At 44.9% G+C, this 26,568-nt stretch overlaps 2 protein-coding genes and 1 non-coding gene across 4 annotated transcripts in view; 2 read left to right on the top strand and 1 right to left on the bottom strand.

The window, feature by feature from the left end:
* XPOT (exportin for tRNA) overlaps positions 1 to 6,166 on the bottom strand; it is a 50,704-nt gene extending 44,538 nt beyond the window's left edge. Inside the window, exon 1 of one of the 2 annotated variants that reach the window (XM_075930966.1) lies at positions 6,144 to 6,166. The gene's annotated coding sequence lies outside the window, so the exon portion shown is untranslated. Of the gene's footprint in view, positions 1 to 5,889; positions 6,101 to 6,143 lie in introns of those variants that run through there. The other variant, XM_075930963.1, reaches the window with a different exon arrangement.
* Positions 6,167 to 9,628: 3,462 nt separating this feature from the next.
* Positions 9,629 to 15,905, top strand: RPL18A (ribosomal protein L18a). Its single transcript, XM_006130208.3, has 5 exons — positions 9,629 to 9,782; positions 10,411 to 10,590; positions 12,595 to 12,724; positions 14,575 to 14,684; positions 15,761 to 15,905. Exons 1-5 carry the CDS (start codon positions 9,765 to 9,767, stop codon positions 15,851 to 15,853), a joined length of 531 nt encoding a protein of 176 aa, XP_006130270.1. The 5' UTR covers positions 9,629 to 9,764; the 3' UTR covers positions 15,854 to 15,905.
* Positions 13,571 to 13,702, top strand: LOC112546957 (small nucleolar RNA SNORA68). The gene has a single exon (XR_003090692.1). It is a non-coding gene; the product is annotated as a small nucleolar RNA SNORA68 (small nucleolar RNA).
* Positions 15,906 to 26,568: the final 10,663 nt, after the last annotated feature.

The following is a 26,568-nucleotide window of genomic DNA, read 5'->3' as shown; positions in this document are numbered from 1 at the left end:
CAAATAGAAGAAAAGCAAAGTTGGAAGAAACTATATTTGCTAAACATATTAGCAAACTCTCAGCATAATCACAGCAGAAGTAATACCATTGCCAGCCTGAGTGTAAACTTTTAAAATGCACACGAACAATTTGCCCATTTTCCTGGCACAACTAAACCCTTACCTTGCTTTATGGTATAAGAGGCAGCTGTGTAACAAATTTGATGGTTCTGACTCTTCCTGTTTAGAAGGAGTTCTTGAACAGAGACAGGCAGGGCTTTGCCAAGTCTTTTACTACATACTTGATGATTTAATCCGGGGTGGCCAATCTGCAACTCTTCAAAGGAAAAATTGTGGTTCCTGCACCCACGACTCCCACACCTGTGGCTGGTCTGCATTCCTCTGCTCTGACTTTTTTCCTTGTCTGATCAGGGCACCTCTTGGGGCAGAAATATCTGATGCTGCGGCCGACAGAAGCCTGCTTGGGCCATACACGGATGTTAAAGGGCCAGCCTTTTTTTTTCCCCCTCAACAACTTCTTTCCCTTGGCTCTTTGCGCTGTATCTAATCATAGGTAATATTATGACCCTATGTTGGATGGGGGGAGGTAGATGATAGACTGCAGTATTTGCAAAGTGGTATGTAGCCTAAAAAGTTTGAAAGCCACTTTCTTAGAGTGATGCCAATTTCTGGAGTTCAGATTATTCAATCTGAACATTTTTAAAAACTATGAATCTTGCAAACCAAAATATAGAAATTCTTTTAAAAATACACGATTATTGTCAGAATGCATGCAGAATGAACATACAGGTTGTTCTGTAAAGCTCAGATTTCACTTGAAACCCTACCAAATGGACAAAACAAAGGGCTTGCCCAAAGTCTCCAGATGCTATTAAAGCAGCAGGAGAGATTACAAAATTTTGATGTACCAAAAGGAAGCTCTCAGTCTGTTCTGATAAACAATTTGATATATGATGTTCAGATGCGTGATATAATCTACTGCAGGCCTGACAGTTTGCAAGAAGTGGGGGGAAAGGAAGGAAGACAATATAGAATTAGGGTTTCAGGCAATTTTTAACTATGGTCTCCTGAAGCAAAGTCTCCCATCTCTTGGTATTTATGCATTTTCCTGTTTGGGCTCCATAACCGGAGTAAACCATGGGGCTAAATGGAAGGACCCAGGAAGAGGGAAGCCTTGAAATTAAAACAAAAATACATTTCAACTCAGCACCTGATAGTGAGACTTATAAACTGGTGTCCTAGAGGGCAGCTGGATGGTTTCTAATAAAACGGAATGCATGCACAAAGGTGTGTAATGTGCTTAAGTGAATTAAGGTTCTGACAGAAATGGAAACAGAAATCCTCTCCTCTCCCTCAAAACAGGAATGAGGTGTAGGACAACACATGCAACTTCCCACATTACACATTCATCCTACGTTGGAAAGGCATTGGACTGTTTTCTAACTTTGTTAAAAATAGCTACCAAAACAAATGAAAGATTAGCTCTAATCCCCCCCCCCCCATTTTATTGCGACAGACTTTTACAATGCTTTTATTTAAAAAAAAAAGTATAAATCATCTCTTAGCTGCTTCACGGCAGCCTCCCCTACTGCCTCAGATAGAGGCAGCAGTGGGGGGGGGGGAGACAAGCTATTAAGCCATCGCCCCCCAGCACCAGCTCCTGTTCTCCCCCCACCCCTTGCTGCCTCTCATACAGAGGCCACAAGCGAGGGGGACGCGAGTAGACAAGTACTCAACTACTCAATAAGCTTAGCCTTACTGGGTGGTAGAGTACTCGACTACAGTACTCGCTTATATCCCTACTTAAATTGTGGCATAATTGGTGACAGGGGATGTACCACTTCAACTATCTCAGTAAAACTTGCATATAGGCAAGCCCTAACAATACAAATGCTTACAGACCCCTGACTAGAAGTTTAGCGATTAGAATAATTAGTGATGAGGAAATACACCAGCCAGTGCACTTTAACCTAATTACACAAAATATGTTTGATTAACAGGAATGGTGACAAGCCAGACCAGTCATATACTCACCTAAATAAATTCTCATTAGTCAATGGTTCTAGAAAAGTTCTCAAATTTTATTGCCCCACTTTTGACAACAAAAATTACTACACTCCTGAAGGAGGATCGAAGGGGACCAACGCCAAGCTGCTGAGGTGGAGCCTGGTCCTGCAGGACTACAACATGGAAGTGATCCACGTCAAGGGGAGCGCCAACATCATCGCCGATGCACTGTCCCATAGCGAAGGGCCCGAACTTCCCTAGGTCACGAGCAGTGTGACCCTGCTCAGTTCGCTCTTGGAGGGGGGAGAACTGTGACGTAGTGTGGGTACCTTGCTGGTTGCTAGGCTTGGGTTGTGAGTGACCTCCACTGGCTGCTGTCTGCAGCACGGCCCAGCAGGACAGGGGATGAGTCATTATGCAAGGGGGTTTCAAACCTGTGTGACCTGTGATCTCCGAGGGAGCGGAACAATGGGAAGAAGGGGAGCGGAGCCCTGGCTGGGGGCAGGGCTGGAAGTGAATGAGTTAGTTTTCTGTCTGGGAGCATGACCCTGTTATTTTGTTACTAATTTTCTGACTTCCTCCCCCCTCCCCAACAACTGAATTTATAAGAAATATGCAAGAAATGAAAACAGAATTCCCAAACTGTCTGTTTATTTGGGTATCTATTAATTTTTTTTTAAATGACAATATTTTAAGGGTTCTGCCAGATTTTCAGGATACCCATAGTAGTTCCGCAGCCAAAAAAGTTTGGGAAACCCTGCTCTAGAGGCATTGCCCAGGGCCCTTGAGGAGGCCGTGTGGTGCAGGATACTAATCCTTGCTGTTTGCTGGTGCTGCCAACAAGGTGGAACATCCAAGAGCAACAGCTGGATGCTGTTGAGGAGGAGCCACTACTTCCCCACCCCCTGCAATCTCCGCCCACGAGATTGCCATGGTCAAAAAGCTGCATTTGAGAAATGCTGAACTAGCAGACCATTCTCTAGAATAGGGGTTTGTAAATTTTTTGGTCTGAAAGTCACATAAGCATATGGCAATTATATGATGGGCCACGAATGCTCACAAAATTGTGGTTAGGGTGTAGGGGGAAGTGTCTTTCCTGGGATGTGCTCTGGAGTGGGGCCAGAAATGAAATGTTCAGGGTAGAGATGTAAGCAACCAGTGAAATCACTACTCAACTACTTGCTCTCCCCCGCTTTGCTGCCTCTGTATCAGGGGAGCCAGCTTAAAAGCACCATCTCTGCAGTGCACCTGGCTCCTAAAACATTTTAATTGAAAAGCCGCAGCGAGGTCCCTTATCGACTAATTGCGTACTCGATACAAACTATATTGAGTACACGATTAGTCAATTACCCGTTTCTTAATATCCTTTGTTGTGTACGACTTACAATGAAAAGTTTTCAACTTCGTCAGTGGGTGCACTAATATTGCTTCCTCTCAAAGACCCCAGATTGCATCGAGTACACAATTAGTCAATTATCACTTAACATCCTTAGTTCAGGACAGAGGAGGGGGCTCCTTGCTGGGTCAGGGGGTTGGAGTGAGGGGTGTGTATGAAGGCTCTAGATGCGGCCAGAGTGAGGGATTTGGAGTGCAGGGGTGGACTCCAAGCTGGGACCGAGGAATCTGGAGAGTGGGAGGGTATTCAGGGTTGGGGGGGGGGTGTGTGTGTGTGTGTGTGTGTGTGTGTGTGTGTGTGTGTGTGTGTGTGTGTGTGTGTGTGTGTGTGTGTGTGTGTGTGTGTGTGTGTGTGTGTGTGTGTGTGTGTGTGTGTGTGTGTGTGTGTGTGTGTGTGGATGTTGACTCTGGGCTGTGCTTCCCTCAAGCAGCTCTCAGAAGCAGCAGCATGTCACCCTTCTGGCCTACACGGAGGCATGGACAGGTTGTTCTGTGCACTGTCTCTACAGTTCCTATTGGCCACCATTCCCAACCAATAGGAGCTGCAGGGGCAGTGGTTGGATCAAGGGCCATGCACAGAATCACTTAGCTGCACTACAAGTAGAAACTGGATAGAAGGGGAACATGCTACTGCTTCCAAGAATAATGTGCAGCAGGGCAAGCCTCAGACCCTGGTCCCCCGGTGGTAGCTTGCAGGTCTGATTAATCAACTGATGAGCCATAACTTGCTCCCCTCCCTCTGCTCTAGAAGGGACATTTTCTCAATGTACTTATGTTGCAATTTTGAACAGGCCAGTTATTTTCCTTGGAAGAACTAGCTTTAACTCTTCATATATATTGTGTAATATAGACTTGTTGTAATATCCCATGTGTAATACTATAATTCTTTAGTGACACTACTTAATGTAAGAGTTGTACTTTTGCCTGGTGCTCTTGCTAGCAATCCCCAGCAAAATATAAATTTATCATGTAAGACAACATTTTAAAGTTCTAGGCAAATTAGAAGTTATTACAATTCAGTGAAAAATGCACAAAATGTTTCTGGAGCTCATCATAAGGGCTTCCAAACCGGAATCAGCCACCAAAACACAAGTTATGTTAGAATGAAAGGAAATTAACAGATTAAGTCTGAAGTTATTAACTTCTTATGATGGAAGAGAGTTCTCAACTTCCTCAGTGGATGCACTAATATTGCTTTGCCTCAAAGACCCCAAATGCTCTCCTTCCCTTTAGAGGCCATTAACATCTTTACTTAGTAACACAAAGGACTGCTAGGCAAAGAAGTGAGGTATTCCCACCCCATTATCCTAGCTCAGAAGCGAGTCAGTTACTGTTTGGCTTCCCATTCTATTGGTTACTGGCATCAGTGAGACAGTATTCTCTTCTTACAGCATAAAGCCTCTGCAGTGTTTGGCAAAAGAGCAAGGCAAATAATCATCACCCATCTAGCAATATATACTGAGCTAGAAGGAATAATCTAGTGCAGGGATGGGGAAAGGTGCATTGACCCACAGAAAAGTTAGTCGGGGGGCTGCACACAAGTGAGAAGCAAAAATAAAATAAAATCTCTCACTGATGAGCTCCCAACTTAGAAGAAAGACACTCCCCATATTCTCCATGCACACTAGAGCCTAGCAGCTTTTTTGTGTACTCCAACCCCATCATAGGGCAGCGGAGGGGCTGGAACACCACTGCAGGTTCCCCAGTGCTGAGGGGGCCCTTAAGCCACTGGAGTCAGACCCAGGCAAGCCAGGGTCTGCATTTGGCCCCTGGGCCTTAGGTATTCCACCCCTCATCTAGTGTCTACCAAACAGCATGGGTCATTTAAATGATTACTCAGTTCTCTTACTCAGGCTAGTCTCTGAAGTATGGTCAATTTCACTCTGAATAAAGACCGGGGAATAGGAGACTTGCTTCCTTGGCTAATATGTTGAAGGCTCTAAATTGTAACCACTAGAGATTTATTTCCAATTACAGCAGAAACTCTACAGAAATTGACGCTTTTGGAGAAGACAGGTGTTCACAACACACAGCACGACAGGCTATTTTTCAAGATGAAAGAAAACCCACTCCCAATCCATTGCCCAGAAACTTTGAGGGCCCAGCATCTGTTCGGGATGGCTCTGGGGCTGGACTGACAAGTCAAACGCCCCTGAGACCACCAGGCGGAGGAGCAGCCCCACTGCAAGGCACCCAGCACCGCACGGGCGGAGGAGCCAGCCTGCCACAGCAAAGGCGCTGAGTTTGCACCCTGCCCGATGTCAATGCTACCGAGAGGCCGGGCCGGCGTGGTACAAGCCAGCCAGGCAGGCGGCGAGGGATCCCCGCGGCCCGCAGCGCTTGCTGCTGGGACACGCTCCCCGACCCAGCCGCGAACACGCGGCGGCCCGCGCCGGCTGCCGCGGGCACTGCGCGCCCCTCCCTCCACAGGAGCCGGGGGCTGGGCTGAGTCAGCGCCGCGTGAGTCCCCCGCGCCCGGCCTGGTACCTTCCCGGTCACTCCATCCCGGCAGCGCCGCGTTTCCCACCGCTCCGAGGCCGCCGCAAGCCTAGAGAGCCGGCCGCGCCGCCTCCGCCGGCGGCAGGGGTGGGGGGACGCCGCCACTGGAGCGCGGCTGAGGCTGGCTGCGTGTCCGGGGCGGGCGGCGCCGTGCGGAGTCGCGCCTGTTCCCGCCCCCTCAGCCACAGCAAGGGACTACAATTCCCAGCGTGCTCTGCGGCAACTCTCGCGGATGCACCAACCTAGCGCTGGATGGGCGCAAACGGCATTTCCCCTTCCTGGCGCGCACCTTCTTCCGCTCATAAACCAGAGCGCCGCCTTGCATGCTGGGATATATAGTCTTCTCAGGACACATGGCATGTTGGGATATGTAGTCTCCACAAAGCTCAACCATTCAAAGCTTGCGTTGCGGGTCCCATTGTATGAATCCGGGTGCTATTGGCTTTGGCTTCCGTTGCCCCTGCCAGCTGACAAGGCCTTCGTTGTAATTGCTGATGATGCGAGCTGAATGGGGGAAGCGCGGCCTCTTCATAGAAACTGAACCCCTGGACTGGGGGAGTGCACAGAGCCGCCCCTCCTGGTTAGCTGCAGCCTACTCTTGGGAGCTTATTTAAGGATACCTACTTGGTATATCCTGGCGTGAAGCTGACAGTTGGTGTTTTAATGGTTATAAAGCTTTAACTTTTTGAAGTTCCATGAGTGTCGTTAAAAATTAGTCTGTCCTGCTCCCATTCTCTGCTTGCTCTACAACTATTAACATTTAAATCAACACAAATTGAACAAAAATGCTTAAAATAAACATCAGTAATATCTGTAAACATTATAAAAACAAATAACTCTGGTTGAGAGAAGTTGGTTGTAATTCTAAACCAGGGATTCTCAGCCTCTTTTCTGCTGAGGCTGCCCCTCAACATGCTATAAAACAGGAGAGGCCAACCAGTTAGAGATGAAGAGCCAAAATAGCAGTGCCCCAGGGATCTGCGGCTTCAGAATTGGGTCACCAATCCAGGCTTCTCTTACTAACTATGTGAGCAAAGGGGGCTGAGAACTGAGGAGCAGCTGCAACCCCAGACACCAGCAGCAGACTGCGGAATGCCGCAACTGCCCACTGCATGGCTCCACCAGCGAAAGGAGCAGCTACCTACATTACTTGACTCTGGCTTCTCATGTACAGTTTTGTCAGGGGCAGAGCCTGAGATGGCTTGGGAAAGGCAGGGGGACTGGAGCAGCTCCCAGGACTGCCCCACCCTGGGTAATGCCTCTCCTAGCAACCCCTCAAGTCTGCCTGTGACAGGCTCAGGGCCTTCAGCTATACTACTCCTTCAACTTGACGGAGATGGGCAGGAAGAGCTCTGGATTCTAGCCTCCCTGCTCCCAGATCCGACGGCAGGATTGAGGGAAAGAGTCAATCACGCTCATTTACTAAATCATATAGTTAAATCAACAGATGATGCACAAACACAATGGCTGTTAAAAATTTTACTTCTTTTTATGCAAACACACAAACAAAATGATGGAAACTTCTACCAGTTACTGTTTCTGGGACAGTTAGTAAAGCATGTTCAGGTATAACATTGGCAAGCTTTGTATATGTATGATTTAAAAATGTAATATACAAACCAAAATACAACCTGATTATTAAAATTTCCACTTTGTAAAAAGTTTATTGGAAAATAGAAAAGTAAGAGTAGTTATTCATATGCACCTATAAAATACTACTATAAATATGACTGTGCTCTGATGCACAAAAAACTCAATTTGAATCAGAAAATTAAGTTGTGTTCATCCAGCTTCATGCAACACCAATAGTAAAAGTTTTTGTTTTAGAATTTAGTTGGTAATCATGTTAATTACATGTCAGGTAAAAAAAACCTTATTTTTCCACCATGGCATTGGCTTTGTAGTTCTGACTAGAAAAACGTGATGAGTAAATGACTTAGGTCTACATTAGGGATGTTAGATATTGGGTAACTGAAGAGCTGTGTAACCAATGCAGTTACATGACTTTTCGATAGTCCCTGGGGGTGAAGCCAGCAGCCAGTGCGCTCCTGGCCCCGCTCCTGGGGAGCCCCCTGCCACCTTGCACTGCTGCCTCTGTGTCAATTTAAAAATCAGGTCCCCACAAAGGCAGCAGTGTGGGGGTTGCAGCAGCCTCTGTCTGCAGGGGTCTGAGCTCCCCACAGAAGCTGTGGGAGGAGAGGGGGCAGAGGAGGCTGCCATCAAGCCATGGAATGGGGAGCAGCCTCTATCTGTGGGGCGCTTGAACCCACCATGGACAGAAGCTGTTTCATGGCAGCCTACCCTGCCCATCCCGCGGCTCCCCCCCCGACACCGGCGCCTGCTCCCCCCCTTGCTGCCACTGGCTTATCGTATAGTTGACTACACATTGTCATCCTTAGTTTAAATCCTACAAAATATTTGTGTACAATGCTTAACTTTAAGCTTGTGAATAGACACATTGACTTCAGTGACTATCAATGCTCAAAATTGTTCTACTAACAGACTTTCAATGGAATTATTAACTTAATTAAAAATATGCATTTTGCAGGCTAAAAAACTTTAAACACAGAGAAAGTAAATAAGGGCAGTAGGAAAATACAAATATTTACAGAAAATTTTGTCTGACCATAGCTAAATTGATTTCTTACATTTATCCAGTGCCTTTCATGCTGAAGAGATATGCAGATTATGGTTGAAATCCTGCAATGAGCTCTACATGGGCACAACAATTTACAGAAGCAGGGTTTATACAACATTTAAGAGGGCTTTTCACCCATGCCTGAAATACAACCATAGGCAGGAAAAAAACAGGTTAGTACAAGCGTGAAGAATAAACTGACATCACAGGGGAATTTAGAGTTGCAATATCTAAAAATGTTTAATGAGCACAATTGATTAAGAATCCTGATACATTTCCAGTGGCCCAGTGAACTCTCAAACTGGTACTTACCCGAACAGAAGGAAGCCACTTACTGAATCACTAGGGGTGGCACCTGTTGTAGAGCCCTGCACAGATGCAAACTTGTTATCCCTATCTGTATAAATGAGCTGGAGATGTAGATGCTCACAGATATAAAACAAAAGTGGTGAGGAGGTGACACCTTATAGACTAACCGACTTGTTGGGGCATAAGCTTTCATGGGCAAAGACCCACTTCGTCAGATGCATGTAGATATAAAACAGATATTCTGTGGACTTGCAGGGCTCTACCTATATAGTGGAGGTATGTGGCCACAGTGGCTGCATATCAGAAATGCTGGACTAATAGACCATTCTGTAAGCGTAACGTTTTCTCAATGGACTTATATTGCAATTTTGCACAGGTCAATTATTTCCCTTAGATTAAAATAACACCTTCTCTAACTATTTTCATAGATTGTGCAATCCAAACGTTGCAATATGCAAAAATTCTTCAGGGACACACTACTTAATGTAAGAGGTATACCTTTGCCTGCTAGTCCTGCTAGCAAGCCCAGTATAATACAAAGTTCACATAGAATCATAGAGCTGGAAGAAACCTCAGGAGGTCATCGTGTCCATTCTCCGGCACAAAGCAGGACCAATCCCAACATGTAAGACAACGTTGTGAAACTCTAGGCAACGTTAGCGCCACGCGTAAGTGGAAGTTATTACACCCCAGTGTAAAAAGTACTGCAGCTCACCGTGAGAGCGCCCAAACCAGAAGCTGAAGGCGCGTGCATTGGGTGAGCTTTGATTGACTGACGCCACATCCAGTAGGAGTCTTCTTGGAACCAATAAGCGTTCAGAGTTGGTATGGGCGTTACTTCCTGCGGAGGGGGTGACGTGCGGCTAGGGCGCGGGGGACACTTCCTTTTCTGTGTGGCAGCGAGCGAGGCAGCATTATGAAGGCGTCGGGCACTGTAAGCGGGGCCTTCGAGAGCTGGGGGGCTGCGGCCGGGCGGTCCTGGCCCGGTCTGGGGGCTTAGGGACCTTACTGGCTGGGCCGCGGGCCGCGCTGACGGATCCCGCCCGCCTGATCCGCCCCATCTTTTCCTCAGGCCGCGAGCGGCCAACATGGCGGCCCTTAGGAGCATGAGGCTGGGGGAGGGCCCGCAGAGCGCCGCAGCCGCCATGAGGCGCCTGCTTGGTGGGGAGGCGGCCGCGGACCGGGGCAGCCCGCGTGGGCTCCTGACACCCTTCCCGGCAGCACAGACCGCGGCCTTGCTCTGAGCCGCTTGGCCAATCAAGGCAGGGGCGCACAGCCTGGCCGGGCCAGGAGCCCGGGACTCGGTGACACCTGAGTCCGCTCTCTGCCCCCTTGCACAGCGCAATCAGAGGCACCGAAGCGCTCCCGAGAGCTGGCCCCAGCGGTACTGCCTGTGACCCATGGGATTCTCAGCTGTAAGCTGCGTCCCCGAATGCTGCCTGTAGTACCCGCGGGCTTCGTATAGCATTGCTCGTGCTGTTACCTGCTTCGCTGTACGGCTACCAACCCCTAACCATTGGAGGTTTTTTCCCCTCCCCCCATTATCTTTCTCTTGTTTGCAGCTGAGGGAGTACAAAGTTGTTGGACGATGCCTTCCTACACCTAAATGTCCAACGCCACCCCTTTATCGGATGCGTATCTTTGCTCCTAATCATGTTGTTGCCAAGTCCCGTTTCTGGTACTTTGTTTCTCAGCTGAAGAAGATGAAGAAGTCTTCTGGGGAAATTGTGTATTGTGGACAGGTATATTCTTTAGGGGGGGGAAAAACTGAAATACCAAAAATGTACACGGCTATGTTTTATATGTTGAAGTTGAGCTCTTTAAGAAAGATGTCACATTTTGGGTACCTACATTCCAAATTAATACCTCAAGGTTTAGAGGCCATGAATAATTTAAAAATGCATGAGTTCAACTTCGCAAAATCATGACACATGAACTACCTTCGAAACACGGTAACATATTTAATTTGCTGCTCAGAAAATATTCCCTCCAAGTTCTATTTTTAAATGTGATTTAGTTTGTAAGTAGTCAACACCATAATTTTAAATCAGTACTTTGGTATATATCAGTTGAGACACATCAAGGCCTTTTTAATTATAGTGTGTGGCATAACAACACTAGGAATATATTACTGACCACCTAACCAGGATTTGGCTTATGACTGAAATGCTCAGGGAGATGAGAAGCTATACAAATAACAAACCTTAATAATGGGGGTTTCAGTATCCTCACATTGAATGGGTACATGTCCTGAAGTAACAGAATGGAGAGTGAAAGTTCTTTGGGATCTTACATGACTGCTTCTTGCACCTAGTCCTGGAACCCACAAGAGAGGCAGTTATTGATTTAGTCCTAATTGGAGTACAGATCAGGTCCAAGAGGTGACTCTACCTGGTTTGCTTGGTAATAGTGACCATAATACAATTAAACATTCCTGTTGTGGATAAATTAATAAAGCTGGGCCTTTTCAGTTTGGAAAAGAAATGATTGAGAAGGGTATATGATAGAGGTGTGGAGAAAGTAGATTAGGTAGAGCTATTTACTCCCTCATAATACAAATACTATGGGTCACCAGAATAAATGGTCAGCGGAAGCAATTTTTTTTTCTCCACAGAGTAGTGTCAGTCTGGAACTCCTTGCCAGAGGATGTTGTGAAGGCCAAACACAGTTTAAAAAAAACCCACTAGATAAGTTCATGGAGGATAGGTCCATCAATGGTTAATAGATGGATGAGCAGGTGTCCCTACTCTGTTTGCAAGAAGCTGTGACTGCATGACGTGGATGGATCACTTGTTCATTACCTGTTCTCTAAATTTCTTCTGGGGTACCTGGCGTTGGCTATTGTCAGAAGATGGGATACTGAGCTAGATAGATCTTTGTCCTGGCCCAATATGATTGTTCTTATTTTGCTAATTCTATACAATTCTTGTTGCAACTATAGTACTGATTAAATTGGATAGTTCATGGTATTAAAATGAAGTTGTTTCCTATTGTAAGACACATTTTTCCCCCTTGGCACATTCACACTCACTCCTCTTTCCTCAATCAGAATTGTAAGAAATAATGGTAACAATTAGATTTGAAGTTGATTTTTTTAATGAAATCTCAGTTTTATGGATAAACTGACAGATTCAGTTTTCAGATGTGCATATGTGACTACAGCTCTCAAATCCTGTTGCAAGTAACTCAAATTTATACTCCTTAAATTCCTGCTTTTCTGAAAAATCTGGCCTTATCTTTTCGGAAAGCTGCTTACTTATCTGGGTAGCAAATCTATTCAGTGACCCTTTACAGTGATTGATGACAACCGCCCTTTCCGTCTCTCCTCCTCCCTCCCCCCCCACAGAAAAAACTCATTTAAACATGGGGAGTAGAGGGGAAATGCTTCCAAGTGACAGAATTCTGCATAATGCTTCAACTAGAACTTTACAAAGTTACTCCTCTAAACTGAAGCAAAATGCAGGACAATGTAGCACTCTAAAGACTAACAAGATGGTTTATTAGATGATGAGCTTTCGTGGGCCAGACCCACTTCCTCAGATCAAATAGTGGAAGAAAATAGTCACAACCATATATACCAAAGGATACAATTAAAAAAAAAAAGAACACATATGAAAAGGACAAATCACATTTCAGAGCAGGAGGGGGATGCGGGGGGGGGGGGGGAGAGGGAGGAAGGTAACTACACAGTTTATCAACAAGGTAGTGTCTTTATCTCTGGTTTTTCTTTATTTTTGTAACCCCAGGTATTTGAAAAGTCCCCTTTGCGGGTGAAAAATTTTGGTATCTGGTTACGCTATGATTCCCGTAGTGGAACCCACAACATGTACAGGGAATACAGGGATTTGACAACTGCTGGTGCTGTTACACAGTGCTGTAAGTAAATATTTCTTGAGACAAACAGTAACTTTTTTTTAGCAGTGGTATGTAAAAGACCATGCAGAGCAGTTGTGAAATAGATGTATAAGAAAATATAGGTGAAGATGGTGACTGCATTCAAGTGACAGTAAAACTAAGTGGTGTTTTTGTTTGTTTTTTAAGCAAATGAAAGTGATTGGAACAACTGAATAGCACTGATTTCTGGATACTCTTTCTAATTAGTATTTTATTCCCTTGATTTTTTTTTAAGATACCCTTTTAAATTAAACCGGGTTTTAGTAAAATATTAAAAAGCAGTTTCAATTATATAGTTGAGTAAAGTTCTAGTTTAATGATCTTCTAGTTCAAGTTATTTCTTGCATCATGCTTGATGCAAAAAAAATTAAATAATTATTGGTTCTTCAGAAAATGTTGGCTTTAAATACAGACATTTGCAAAGTTGATTACATATGTTTCAATCTTACAAGCACAAAACTAAGGAAATTAAAATATTTCATTTGGCCATATAGATCAGATTAAGATTTTAGTATCCATGCCATGTGGAAAATATCTTTCTTCTCCCCTCCTTCCCCCCCCTTTGGAACACAGTGAATTTTTGTGGGAACTGAATTTCTTGAAGTTTTTTTGGCCAATATACACATAGTTTTCTATACAAAAGAGCTCATGCTTAAAGTTTACAGAAGCAGACCTTAATACATGACTGATTAATGATCTGTTGTGTTGCAGTATCTTGGGCTACCTTTTGATTCAGATTTCTTGTGCAATTACTAAAATGGTTGGTATGAATTAAAATGACCTACTATTTTTTTCATTCTAAGAATAAGTGCTTAAAACATTTTAAAAATTGCACACAAAAACCCAAAGAATATTATTTTTAGTAATAGTGTTCTTGTCATGTGTGCAAATACTATATGTACCTTGTCGCCTTTCAAGAGCTGAAGTGCTTTTGAAAGTGAAACTGAAGGTCCAACATAAAACTTCCTGTGTATTCTGTTAGATGAACTCAGTTTATCAAATTAAGTTTTAAACACATCAAGTTTACTACTCTATTTTTGTTAGTTAACCTGGTTCAGGCAGTATTGTTGAGGCAGTATTGTTGAGAGCTTGTTACAAATTCCTCGTACACCCATCTTACATCTGAGTTTAAGCTCCTGAAAGCTGAGGATGTGTATGGAAATGGTGTGCTCTGCTTTTGTTGGAGTACAATGGAGTCCTGATTAACCAACACCTGGGAGAACAGCCCCACTTGCTGCCCCATCGCTCTCTAGGAGCAGCTGCTGCTGGGAAGGATGCTTCCAGGCAGTAGCAGCAGCAACTTCTCCTAGAGAGCAAGGGAACAGCTGATGCTGCTCCTGCGGGGGATGTCCCCGGCAGGAGTGGCATCAGCTGTTCCCTTGCTCTCTACAGTAGAGTCTGTATCATCTGACATACGGTCGGATTTCCAAATATGTCGGTCCCGTTTAGGTTGGATGATAGGGACTCTACTGTATTGTAGTAGGCACAATAATATTGTAAAATAGCAATCTTTCAAAACTGATAATGAACACTTGAAATCCTGGTATCCATTGCATTACTGGATACAAAGGTAAACTACTTAATGGTTATATGTGTGGCTCATGTATGATGAGCACCAAAATCAGAGCTAATGCTTTGAGGTGTGAAGATGGCCTTAGATTTCTTTGAGAATATGCAGGAATTACGAGTTTCATTATAAGGACCTCTACTTAAGAAAACATGCTACATGTAAGCATTTCAAACTGCAAATAGGAGGTGAAAAAAATGTAAAAAGTTAACCGTATTCTTTAAACTAAACGAGAGATAATATTGGCATCACTCTGATGTTGCAGACCGTGATATGGGTGCTCGCCATCGTGCCCGTGCTCATTCTATTCAGATCATGAAGGTTGAGGAGATTGCTGCTAGCAAGTGCCGTAGACCTGCAGTCAAGCAGTTCCATGTAAGTAAAGAAAGTAAAACCGGCGGTTGGTGTTGATATACGCAATATGGGACAACACTTATTTTACCTAGAAGTTTACACTAAGTTTACTGGATGTACTGTGCTGAGGAAAAATGCAAGTGATTCCTCTGCAGGCGAATAATAATTGTATATACCAAAGTTGTATTGAGTAAATCTTCAGTGTATGCTGTTGAAGCTTGGAATCGTGCATCCTTTAGTGCTAGAACTAGTTGAGTGAAACAACTGATCAAAATGTTTTGATTTTTCAGTACTCGCATGCTTTGAGTATTGTCTTAAAGATAAAATAATGAATAAGATTGAAATAAACCTAACTTGCAGAGGTAGAAAGATGTTAGTAGCTATGTCTGTTGTTACATTTGTATTACCCAGAACCTATAGCAGTGGTCCCCAACGCGGTGCCCACGGGTGCCATGGCGCCCTCCGGGGCATTCGTGTGCACCCGCCAACAACCTGGGCCGGCCTCGGCACACGGGAGGCGTCGGCCCCAGGTGCGCGACACGCACCGGCTCTGGGTGCGTGGCGCTCGGGCGGCCCCAGCCCCGGGGCACATGCGGGCGCGCGGTGCCGACCCCAGGCGCGTGGCTCGGGCGGCAGCGCTGGCCCCGGGCACAAGGCGCTCGGGCGGCCCCAGCCCCGGCCCCAGGGCACATGCCAGCGCCGGGTGCAAGGGCATCCCAGTCCCCTGGCGTGCCCCCGGATGTGCGGCCCCGCCCCCAGGCGTCTGGCGCGTGAGTGGCCCCACCTCCCGGGTGCCCGGGAGCCTCTAAAGGTTGGGGACCACTGACCTATAGGAACCCTTTTAATCAAGGAGCAGGACTTCATTGTGTAAGGTGCTGTAGAATCAGAAAACAAAGACCGTCCTTTTCCCAAAGAGCTTAGAAATAGAAGGCTCCTGTTTTTAGCTTCTTTTAACCCTGACCCATGGAATTACTTTTTGCTTTGGTATGTAATGCAGTTTAGATAAGATCATTAATTTAATTTCTAATTAACTTGTGACGGCTTAATTTGCATAGTGTATATATTTGCGACTATAAAAGAACACTTCTCTCTCACAGGATTCAAAAATCAAGTTCCCTCTGCCACACAGAGTTCTGCGCCGCCAGCACAAACCACGTTTCACCACCAAGAGACCAAATACATTCTTTTAAATGCAAAGAGATTCTATTTGCTCTGTGTTACAATAAAATTCTTATTGAAAAACTTCTTGACTCTTCAATTTTCAAGATCTAGTTTTGGAGGAAGTATTGCTGAGAACATTTGAGTACTGCATGGACAACCGCAGGAGGGAAGAAGGTTAAATGACAACTCAAAGGCTTGTTGCTGTATTTCTGTAACTTGCATTTTAATTTTTCTTAAATGTGAAAACTGCATAACTATGAATGCAAATGCATGTATAGTTCAGTTAAGGTTGCTTTGAGCTTTTCAGTCTAAGGGACTTTAACCCTGCTTTATTATGCACTTGGAATACTGTGTCTACACTTGCAGTGTTTATTAGCAACTACATTAAGCCAGCCCAGTCTGCTTCTAACAATCTGTATAATCAATGTTTACTCCCACCCCATGAATCCATTATATTGAAATTTATAGACACTGCATTCCTTCTGGCTATGTCTACACTGCAGGTCCTATGCAAATGAAGTGCTGATTAGCATATCACTGCTTCATTTGCATAATTTATTCACGCTGTTTTGTGCAAAAACAAGCAGTGTGTACTTTTTTTGTGCAAAGACCCCCGGTCCCCGCTACTTGCGTTTGTGCACAAACAGCTTGAATAAGTTATACAAATGAAGCATGATATGCTAATCTGCACTTCATTTGCATAGGTAGTGCAGGCAAATGCCACAGTGTAGACAAAGCCTCTGTGTCTACGGTGAGAGAGTACTCCAGTTAGTCTCTACTATCCACAAATTTGAACTCAGTGGGGAAGGAAGGCTTAGGAGTTGAAAACCCCTCCAAGAGAACACAACTTGCTGTTCTAGAAATCAAGCACTAACATCTGTATTGATTCTATGTACAGAAAGAGAAGGATAAACTCTCATGACCTAAACAAAACTTGGACTTTCTAAAGATAAAATCTAACATTGATGTTACAGACTGCTGAATTACGGACTACAGCACATGAATGGTCTTCAATAAAATGCAGTAGCTGAATGCAGTGGTAACAAAGGTAGAAAGGGCATCAAAGCTTGTACCTAAACTAAAATCACACTTGCTATTGTTACAGAGCAGGTTAAAGGACTTGGTGGAAGGGGAGAGGCTGCTCTGGCAGAGAACAGCAGCAATCCTGGCTAATTAGGGGCAGCTGAGACAGGGTAGCTGCTCAATTAAGGGCCATGTGAAGCTGATTGGGGCTGCCATGGGGCCCTCTTTAAAAACCCTCCCTGTGTGGGGAGAGAGAAGGGCTATGTCTAGACTGGCATGATTTTCCGCAAATGCTTTTAATGGAAAAGCTTTTCCGTTAAGCATTTGTGGAAAAGAGCGTCTAGATTGGCATGGATGCTTTTGCACAAAAGCAGCCGTAACCAATCTAGACGCGCTTTTGTGCAAAAAAGCCTCGATCGCCATTTTCACGATCGGGGCTCTTTTGCTCAAAACAAATCTGAGCTGTCTGCATTGGCCCTTTTGCTCAAAAGGACTTTTGCCTGAATGGGAGCAGCATTGAGTTTCTGCAAGAACACTGACGATCTCATGTAAGAAATCAGTGCTTCTTGCGGAAATACTAACGGTCAGTGTAGACAGCTAGTAAGTTTTTTTCCGTAAAAGCAGCTGCTTTTGCGGAAAAACTTTCCAGTCTAGACACAGCCAAGGAGGGTGGAAGAGGAGAAAACAACCCAGTGTTAAGGAGACCCAGAATGGAGGAGCAGGAGGAACCACCAGCCGTGCTAAAGGCTACAGGGGGACGTGAGTTGAGCAGGGACTGCTGGAGGGCTTCCTGGCCAGCTATGACTGGTCCAGGGCTTCAGCCCAATACACCCTCCTTTATGCTAAGGGCCAGGAAGGCCCAGGGACAAAAACTCTGCAGGTGAGGACCCTGCTGCAGGTCTCAAAAGGGTGACTGACCCTGCCACACTATACTATGCACAAAGCTGGCAGGAGGGAAGCTGTTAATGGCAACCCAGGCTCTCATTTCTTCTGTGATGTGCCTGTTATTTGAGGATATAAGCATGAGGGTAAGAAGCTTTTATATAAAAAATTAAAAAACAAAACACCTGCTAATTGACAAATTGGAGCTAGCACCAGGGTGACAGTTTATAAATTTCAAGCTCAATATGGGATATGCTACTACAGCATCCTGTTTCATAGCAATACTTTACATTATGTAAATCAACTTACATTGCATTACAAATCAACTTCTCCAAATGTCAGCTCCAGCTAGCTCAAGTACAGGAGTTTATAGGAGCACATCTTGTTTGCACACATGCAATCACATCCTTACCCCACCAGAGGTTCCTCACTATATCACAACCAGTAAAACTTCACACCACTGCCCCACAACTACCAGCCAGGGAATGTCTCCAGTTACTAAGCCATTTGGTGGCAGCAGCAACTGTAGTTGTTCCGCATATCAGACTACACATGAGGCCTCTACAACATTGGTTGAGGTCTGTGTACAGACCTCAGATACACAGCCTGCACAAACTGGTCTCACCACCAAATGCAGTCAGATGCGCCCTTCAGTAGTGATCTCAGGAACGAAACGTGTGTGCTGGGGTCCCCTTCCACAGACAAGCCCCATTGTTCACCATCGCCACAGACACATTAAATCGGGGCTGGGGAGCCGACCTGGGTGCACTTATCACACAAGCACGGTGGACCCACACAGAGAGTACGATGCACATCAATGTGCTCGAACACTGAGCAGTATACTACGCCTGTTGACATTTTGTAAACTGCAACTCCACAGTGCAGATCTTTACGGACAACCAAGCTGCAATGTTCTACATAAACCGGCAGGGAGGGACAAGATCTCTCTGCAGGAAGGCAGTCCGGTTATGGATGTGGTGCATCACTCACAATATAACATTACTTGCCTCGCATTTGTCTGGCAAAGACAACAGCCGCAGACAGTCTCAGCAGGAATTTCCCTGCGGGCCACAAATGGGAACTAGACCTCACTGTCTTGCATCAGATTTTCACACAGTGGGGCTTCCCACAGATGGACTTCTTTGCCACCAGTGCCAACAAGAAGTGTCTGTGCTGCTGTTCATGTTCAGACATTGGAGCACAATCCCTAGGGGATGCATTCACAATACACTGGGGGATAGCTCTATTATATGCTTCCCCCCCCATACCATTGCTCCACTAAGTAGTCACCAAGGTGTGCTTGGACAATGCCAACATTGTACTGATAGCGCCAGACTGGCCCAGACAGATCTGGTATATGTACCGGCTCCAGATGTCAGCTGATCGCCCACGGCGTCTCCCACAGCTCCCACACCTCCTTACTCAGTCTCGTGGTTGCCTTCAACATCCTCATCTCCACACCCTGAACCTGGCTCCTTGATAGCTCACTTCACTAGAAACAGAATGTACAGAGGAAGTCCAACAGATCCTTCTTAGCAGTCGGAGAACATCCACACGCAAAACTTACCTGTTCAAGTGGTGTCGATTCTCCACCTGGGCTCACCTCCACAATCTTGACCCATCTTCTGCTCCATTACCCATGGTCCTGCAATGCATAACCCTAATCCCCTAACCCTAACTCAAAAACTCAGGATTTTCACTTAGTTCCCTAAAGGTTCACCTCTCCGCTATTACTGCCTTACATCAACCATTAGACACCAAGTTGCTGTCTGCACATCCCACTACCAAAAAGTTTCTCAAGGGTTTGCAGAACATTTAACAGCTGTGAGCTTCTAAACAGGGTTTGAAATCTAGACGCCTCTGTTCATTGATTGAGCCTTAGCCCCGCCCCCGATTATCAGGAAGGCCATGGCTTTATAAAGCAGTGAGTCAGCGAACAGGCAGCAAACAGCAAACAAAGGCAGTTTTGAGAGGGAGTTTGGAAAGGGAGTGGGAAGGCGGAGAGGTACACTTGCCATTCTTTAAAACCTTTAAACTAAACTATAATCAAAACTTCCTGATTTAAATAAAAACCTATCAATAACCTAGGTAGCTGTAGGAGACAATGCAGACAGAAGCCCATCAGCTGAGTGGGGGCTATCCTATTTATTGCAGTCAAATGTAGAATGTCTGATTACCTGCTCTGTGGTCATGTGGTATATGTGTATGTGTGCGTTTGGTGCAAGGAATTCCTGGCCCTCAGAGACCATGTACGAGCTTTGGAGGCCAGGGTGGCTGAACTGGAAGAGCTAAGGGAGGTTAGTAATGGGAGATTCAATCATTAGAAACATAGCTGGGTTTGCGATGACTGGGATAATCGTATGGTGACTTGCCTACCTGGTGCAAAGGTTGCAGATCTCTCCAGGCATCAAGATAGACTTATGTGTAGTGCTGGGGAGAAGCCGGTGGTCATGGTACATGTAGGTACCAATGACATAGGGAAGGGTAGGAAAGACGTCCTGGAGGACGAATTTAGGCTGCTAGGAAAGAGACTGAAATCCAGGACCTCTATTGTGGCATTCTCAGAAATGCTTCCAGTTCCACGCACAGGGCCAGGTAGGTAGGCAGAGCTTCAGAGTCTCAATATGTGGATGAGACGATGGTGTAGGGAGGAGGGGTTTAGATTTGTAAGGAACTGGGGAAACTTTTAGGATGGGGGAGCCTATACAGGAAGGATGGACTCCACCTAAACCAAAGAAGATCCAAACTGCTGGCACTTAAATATTAAAAAAGGTTACAGAGCAGTTTTTAAACTAAGAGATGGGGGAAAGCCGATTGGTGCAGAGGAGCACGTGGATTGGACAGAGACTTCTCTTAGAGAAGAGGATTGATAGAGATTGTCTAGGTTTTAGTCAAGAAGAGAGGACGGAAGAAGATAAAGTGTGGGCCAGATCAGATGAGAAACATTCACATAAAAAAGAATCTGACACATCAGAAAAGGGCAGACAAATAAACAGTGAAAAGTTTTTAAAGTGCTTTCACACAAATGCTAGAAGTCTAAATAAGATGATCTTGGAGTTATCGTGGATAGTTCTCTGAAAACTGCCACACAGTATGCAGCAGCGGTCAAAAAGGCAAATAGGATGCTAGGAATTATTAAGAAAGGAATAGAAAATAAGACACAGAATATCTTACTGCCCCTGTATAAAACTATGGTATGCCCACATCTTGAATACTGCGTACAGATGTGGTCTCCTCACCTCAAAAAAGATATTTTGGCCTTGGAAAGGGTTCAGAAAAGGGCAACTAAAATGATTAGGGGTTTGGAACAGGTCCCATATGAAGAGAGGTTAAAGTGACTGGCACTTTTCAGTTTAGAAAAGGGGAGACTAAGGGGGGATATGATAGAGATATATAAAATCATGAGTGGTGTGGAGAGGGGGAATAAAGAAAAGTTATTTATTACTTCCCATAATAGAAGAACTAGAGGACACCAAATGAAATTAATGGGTAGCAGGTTTAAAACTAATAAAAGAAAGTTCTTCTTCACATAGCGCGTAGTCAACCTGTGGAACTCCTTGCCAGAGGAGGCTGTGAAGGCTAGGACTATAACAGAGTTTAAAGAGAAGCTAGATAATTTCATGGAGGTGAGCTATTAGCCAGGGAACTGAAATGGTATCCCTGGCCTCTGTTTGTCAGAGGCTGGAGAAGGATGGCAGGAGACAAATCGCTTGATCATTGTCTTTGGTCCACCCCTTCTGGGGCACCTGGTGCTGGCCACTGTCGGCAGACAGGCTACTGGGCTATATGGACCTTTGGTCTGACCCAGTACGGCCATTCTTATGTTCTTATGTTCACAACACCCCCAATCTTTGTAAGCAGAAGCTCAAATTAGAAAACATTACCTTTAGCACTTCCTTTAATATGGTACCTTCAAGTTAGCAGTAGTGTGTACCTGCTGTATTTTCTTCAAACAAATCAGTAGTGATGCATGTTTTTATTAAACATGTAAAATCATAATTTTGAAAATTAACATCTTGTATTAAACTCCCTGAAAACAACAGTATGCCATTCTCCTCCATTATTACTGAAATATTTTAATAACTTGTGCTTAAGCTATACAACATCAGTCTGTTTCCCAAAAGAGGATGGATAAATACATCTCCCCATGGATCTAGTTAAGTTTGTAGTGTCAATATGCCTACATGCAGCTTTACCAATCTAATTCTTGGTTGTAGACAGTGCTGTGTTGATAGGAGTGCTTCTCTTAACATAGCTACTCCCTGTTGGGGAAGTGGAGTACTTGTGCCACTGGGACAAGCTCTTCCATTGGTATAGGTAACATCCTGACTAAGAGCAGCTGCAGTGCTGTGGCAAGCCTTTTGTACCACAATGACATTTCTTCCCTGCTCCCTCTAGAGGTGGGTTTTTCATTCCAATGTTCCTGGACTGTGTGTATTGTATTTTTTAACATTGTAGGTAGGTCCACACTGATCAGTCATACATAGAAAGCTAAACTGTCCCATTTCTTACAACATTTAGGACATCCCCAAGTTTAGATTGGTGAGTGAGCAGATTTTCAGAAGTGCTGTAAGGACTCTGGAGTTGCAAGTGACTAGAACTTCTGAAAATCATGTTCTGAAGTTACTTCAGCTTGAAGTTCTTGCAACCTATAATAGACTAATAGACTTTAAAGTCAGAAGTGACCATTATGATCATCTAGTCTGACCCCCTGCACAGTGCAGGCCACAGAATCTCACCCACCCCTCCTAGAATAATCCTCTCACCTATATTTCAGATATTGAACCCTTCAAATACTTTGAAGACCCCAAGATGCAGAGAATCCTCCAGCTGTGATCTGTACCCCATGCTACAGAGGAAGGCAAAAAATAGTGTGTGGTAACTGTACTGCCAACTGCTTAAATATGTTACAACAGAAGAAAACACAGAAATAAATATAATTTTAAATAAATATAATTTAGCAGGCTGTAACATGCTCCTCTTAGGAATCCTTTGTAACACAACTTCATTGTGGGTATTTGAACTCCCTCTCTAGAGCACTTTCATTTACTCAAGAAAAATGACCCAAATGGAACTACTGACTTGAAAGGTTCAGAATAACCTCATCTCTTACAGTAAATGCAAAGATAGGTTAAAAAACACTTATAAATAGGAAAAGGGGATTTTTTTATCACCATTTTGGAACACTTGGAAACAACTTTCAACTAGAGACAGGCTACATGCTCATATTGTGATAAGAATGAATTGAACAGCTGCAGGAACCACATTTAATCAGAACAAGAAGAAGTTAAAAGGGTCTTATAATTGATTTAAATAATGTTGCAGGTCTGGATCACTACACAATGAGACTAGAAAATTCAATTTCTATTAAGAATTCAAATTCCACTGGTTTAATTATAGTTAGATGTCAGGACTATCAAAAATACATATGTGAAGCATCTGTTTCATGCCACTACAACGATTTCATCTCATTCTTCAAGAAGAAAAGACAAGAATGTGGTAAAATAATAATTGATTCTATTTGCATTGTCCATCTATGCTCCTTTAGTTACCCATAGTCCCATGCTGGATCTGGGATGATAGACACTCCCAGCTGGTGCTATTCTTCATCATAAAGTTTTTAGGAATAGCAAGATACCTACTTTGACTTAGTGATCCCTTCATACCAGTTGACAGGGGGCACAGTGGATGCATAGAGTTTTACAGGGATCCCCTAGATTAGATATCTACATAATATTTTAGAAAAGCATAGCATATGAGGTCTCTACCAAGAGCCAGTAGTCCTCTCATTGTCATAATCATTTCAAAATGTATGTAAAGCTCATACCTGGGAGGCATACCTGGGAGGTCGACGGCGGAGCGTCCAGACTACTGCGCTGAGCCGACAAACAGCTGATCAGCTCAGCACGGCAGCCGTTTAAATTTAAATGAAGCGGCGATTATTTAAATCGCTGCTTCATTTTCCTATGCTGGGTAGTCTAATCTATATGCCTCTGTCACCAGAGGCATGTAGTCTAGACATACCCTTTAGGTCTTCGAGTTAATGCAGATCACTTGTGACCTAGGCATGTCTACAGTACACGGAAGATCGACACTTCCAGGGTTCAATTTAGAGGGTCTACTATAGACCCCCATCAGTGTTGGTACTCCTGTTCCTCGTAAGGAGTAAGGGAAACTGATGGGAGTGTTTTCTCTCTGTGATGGTCTCCTTTCTCCTCCCCCCCACCCCCCACCCCCCACCCCGGCTTTACAAAATGGACTTATGAACACAAAATGCATAACTCAAAGATGCTTTGGACAAAATACCCCATATAAAATATCAATTTTAATGTCATAATCTGCTGGATCTGTATATCTTATTTTGGAGTATGAATCATTATTGTATGTAGAGTTAGGAATATGGAGTATGGAATGGTTTATGGTTTTAGATGTGCAAATTAAAGCCATCAAAGGTGTTTCCCTCAATGTCTGGGTGATCACCTCTAAACAGCCCCTTGTGTCCTTTAAGTCTTAGCAGTGGTTGTTCTTAGGAAGTCATCTGGCTTCCCTAACTAGTAGGGGCTGACCAGGTAATTTTCCATGGAAGAGGAGAATGTAAAACAGAGAATTCCCACTTGTAAGGGAGGCTATTTAAGAAGCAAAGCTTTTCAGTTCTTGGTCTTTGGCTGGCATGTCAGTCTCAAGAGAATGAACTATGGACCCAGGGAAAAAAGATCTTTTGGCTAAAATAGGAACAGGGTGAGTTTGAAATAAGCTTGAGTGTATGTTAGAACTAGCTGTGCATTGTTTTTGTCATTTTAAATTTGTGATTCACTTTGCTCTGCCTGTTTTCACTTGCAACCATTTAAATTCTCCTGCTTGTACTTAATAAAATCACTTTTATTTACCATCAAGGCAAGTGTAAATAATTGTTACCTGAGGGAGCAATCAGTGTGTACATCCCCCTTACATTGTCAAAGAGGACTTACCAAAATAATTTATTTGGGGCAGACCCGGACGCCATCTTGCCTGTGAAGGACCCACTGCTGCCATGGTTGTGTCCCTGCTGCTTTGCTCCCGCCTTCCGTGTATGCCTTGCACTCGCATGCACATGCACTCACACCTGCCAGAGAGCCCCAGGAGGCCACTGGAGTCTGTCATTGGCCTGAGCACCTTCATCCTGGTGTTGGCAGGACTCCTGTTCAGTCTGGAGTGCTACAGGAAGCATGACTGCTGGCTGGACTCCCTGTGCTGCTGGCAAGGCACGGTCTCCATTCCACATTTGGCCCGCTAATTTATTTTGTGACCTGTGTGGAGCAGTGACTGGCTGCCATGTGGGAGTGACTTGTATCTATTAAATATACCCTGTTACAGACACTGGGGGGAAAAAAAAGAAAAAAAGGAAATGCCATCCCAGCCACTGCACCCTCTTTCTCCCCCCTCCTTCCTCTCCACAAGACCCTGCACCTCCAGCCTGCTCCTTCCCTCTTTTCCCTGGTCAGACACCTACCCGCCAGCCTCCTCCTCTCCCCTCTCCTCTGGTCAGACATCTACCCCCCAGTCTGTTCCTGCCCCCTCTTCCTTAGCCAAACATCCTACTCCCAGCCTGCTCCTATCTCCGACCCAAACCTCATCCCCTCCTGCACTCTATCTCTTGCCCAGATCCTTCACCTCCATCACTATCCTACTCACTGGCAGCTCTGTCCCACACACTGGATCCCTCATTTTTGGCTCCACCTCAGAGCCTAGGGGAGTGACAAAACCCACTAAGCCTGGAACCCCAGAAATATTAATCTGGCCTGAGGCCTTGAACCTAAGTCTTCCCTGTTCCCTTCTACCCAATGGGGCCGGAGTGCCAGGGGAGTGAGGTGTCTCAGTTGGGGGCCACATCAGTGAGGGTTGGGGATTTTTGGAGGTTTTTTTTTTTTTTTGCTTCTCACTTGTGTGGTCCGCAACTGATTTTTCTGGGGGTCAGTGGTCCTGACTCCCAAAAAGATTCTCCATCCCTGCCATAAATAAAGACAATGTTGTAACATTTTGTGTTGAACATAATTTATTTAAAACTGAAGCCTGGCCAACAAATCCCAAATTAGGGCCCAGCCCCCATCTGGCTGCAGCATCATAACACTCCTGCACTCCCCACACCCTAGCCCTAAGCCCATCATACACCTGAACCCACCTACTCTGAGCCCCCCCATACCACCACATCTCAAGGCTCCTGCACCCCCATATCCTCAGTCCATCATAACACTCCTACACCCCCCCACTGCAACCCTGTGCCCATCATACACCCGACCCAGACTCCTGCACCCCCACATCCCAAGCCCCCTGCTGTAACACTGCTGCACCCCCACACACCTTGTGCTGTGTCCATCATACAACCAAACCCCCTGCCCTGAGCCCAACCCAGACTCCTGCACACCCACATCCCCAGCCTCGTGCCATAAGATTGACAGAAGACCGCCTGAATGCCTGCACGAAGCTGGATTTGACCGGTTATAATGTAAACGTCAAAGACACATGTGAAAAAGTCCCATGACATAGAGTGAAACAAAATACAGGACTATGTAGCACTTTAAAGACTAACAAGATGGTTTATTAGATGATGAACTTTCGTGGGCCAGACCCACTTTCTCAGATCAAATAGTGGAAGAAAATAGTCACAACCATATATATACCAAAGGATACAATTAAAAAAATGAACACATATGAAAAGGACAAATCACATTTCAGAAAAGAAGGGGGATGCGGGGATTGGGGGGGAGGTAAATGTCTGTGAGCTAATGGTATTAGAGGTGATAATTGGGGAAGCTATCTTTGTAATGGGTAAGATAGCTAGGGTCTTTGTTGAGATCCACAT

This window comes from Pelodiscus sinensis, chromosome 1 (genome assembly GCF_049634645.1).
Source record: "Pelodiscus sinensis isolate JC-2024 chromosome 1, ASM4963464v1, whole genome shotgun sequence".
NCBI lineage: Eukaryota > Metazoa > Chordata > Testudines > Trionychidae > Pelodiscus > Pelodiscus sinensis.
Note: the sequence above shows the minus strand (reverse complement) of the source record. Positions and strands in the feature narration are given on the sequence as shown.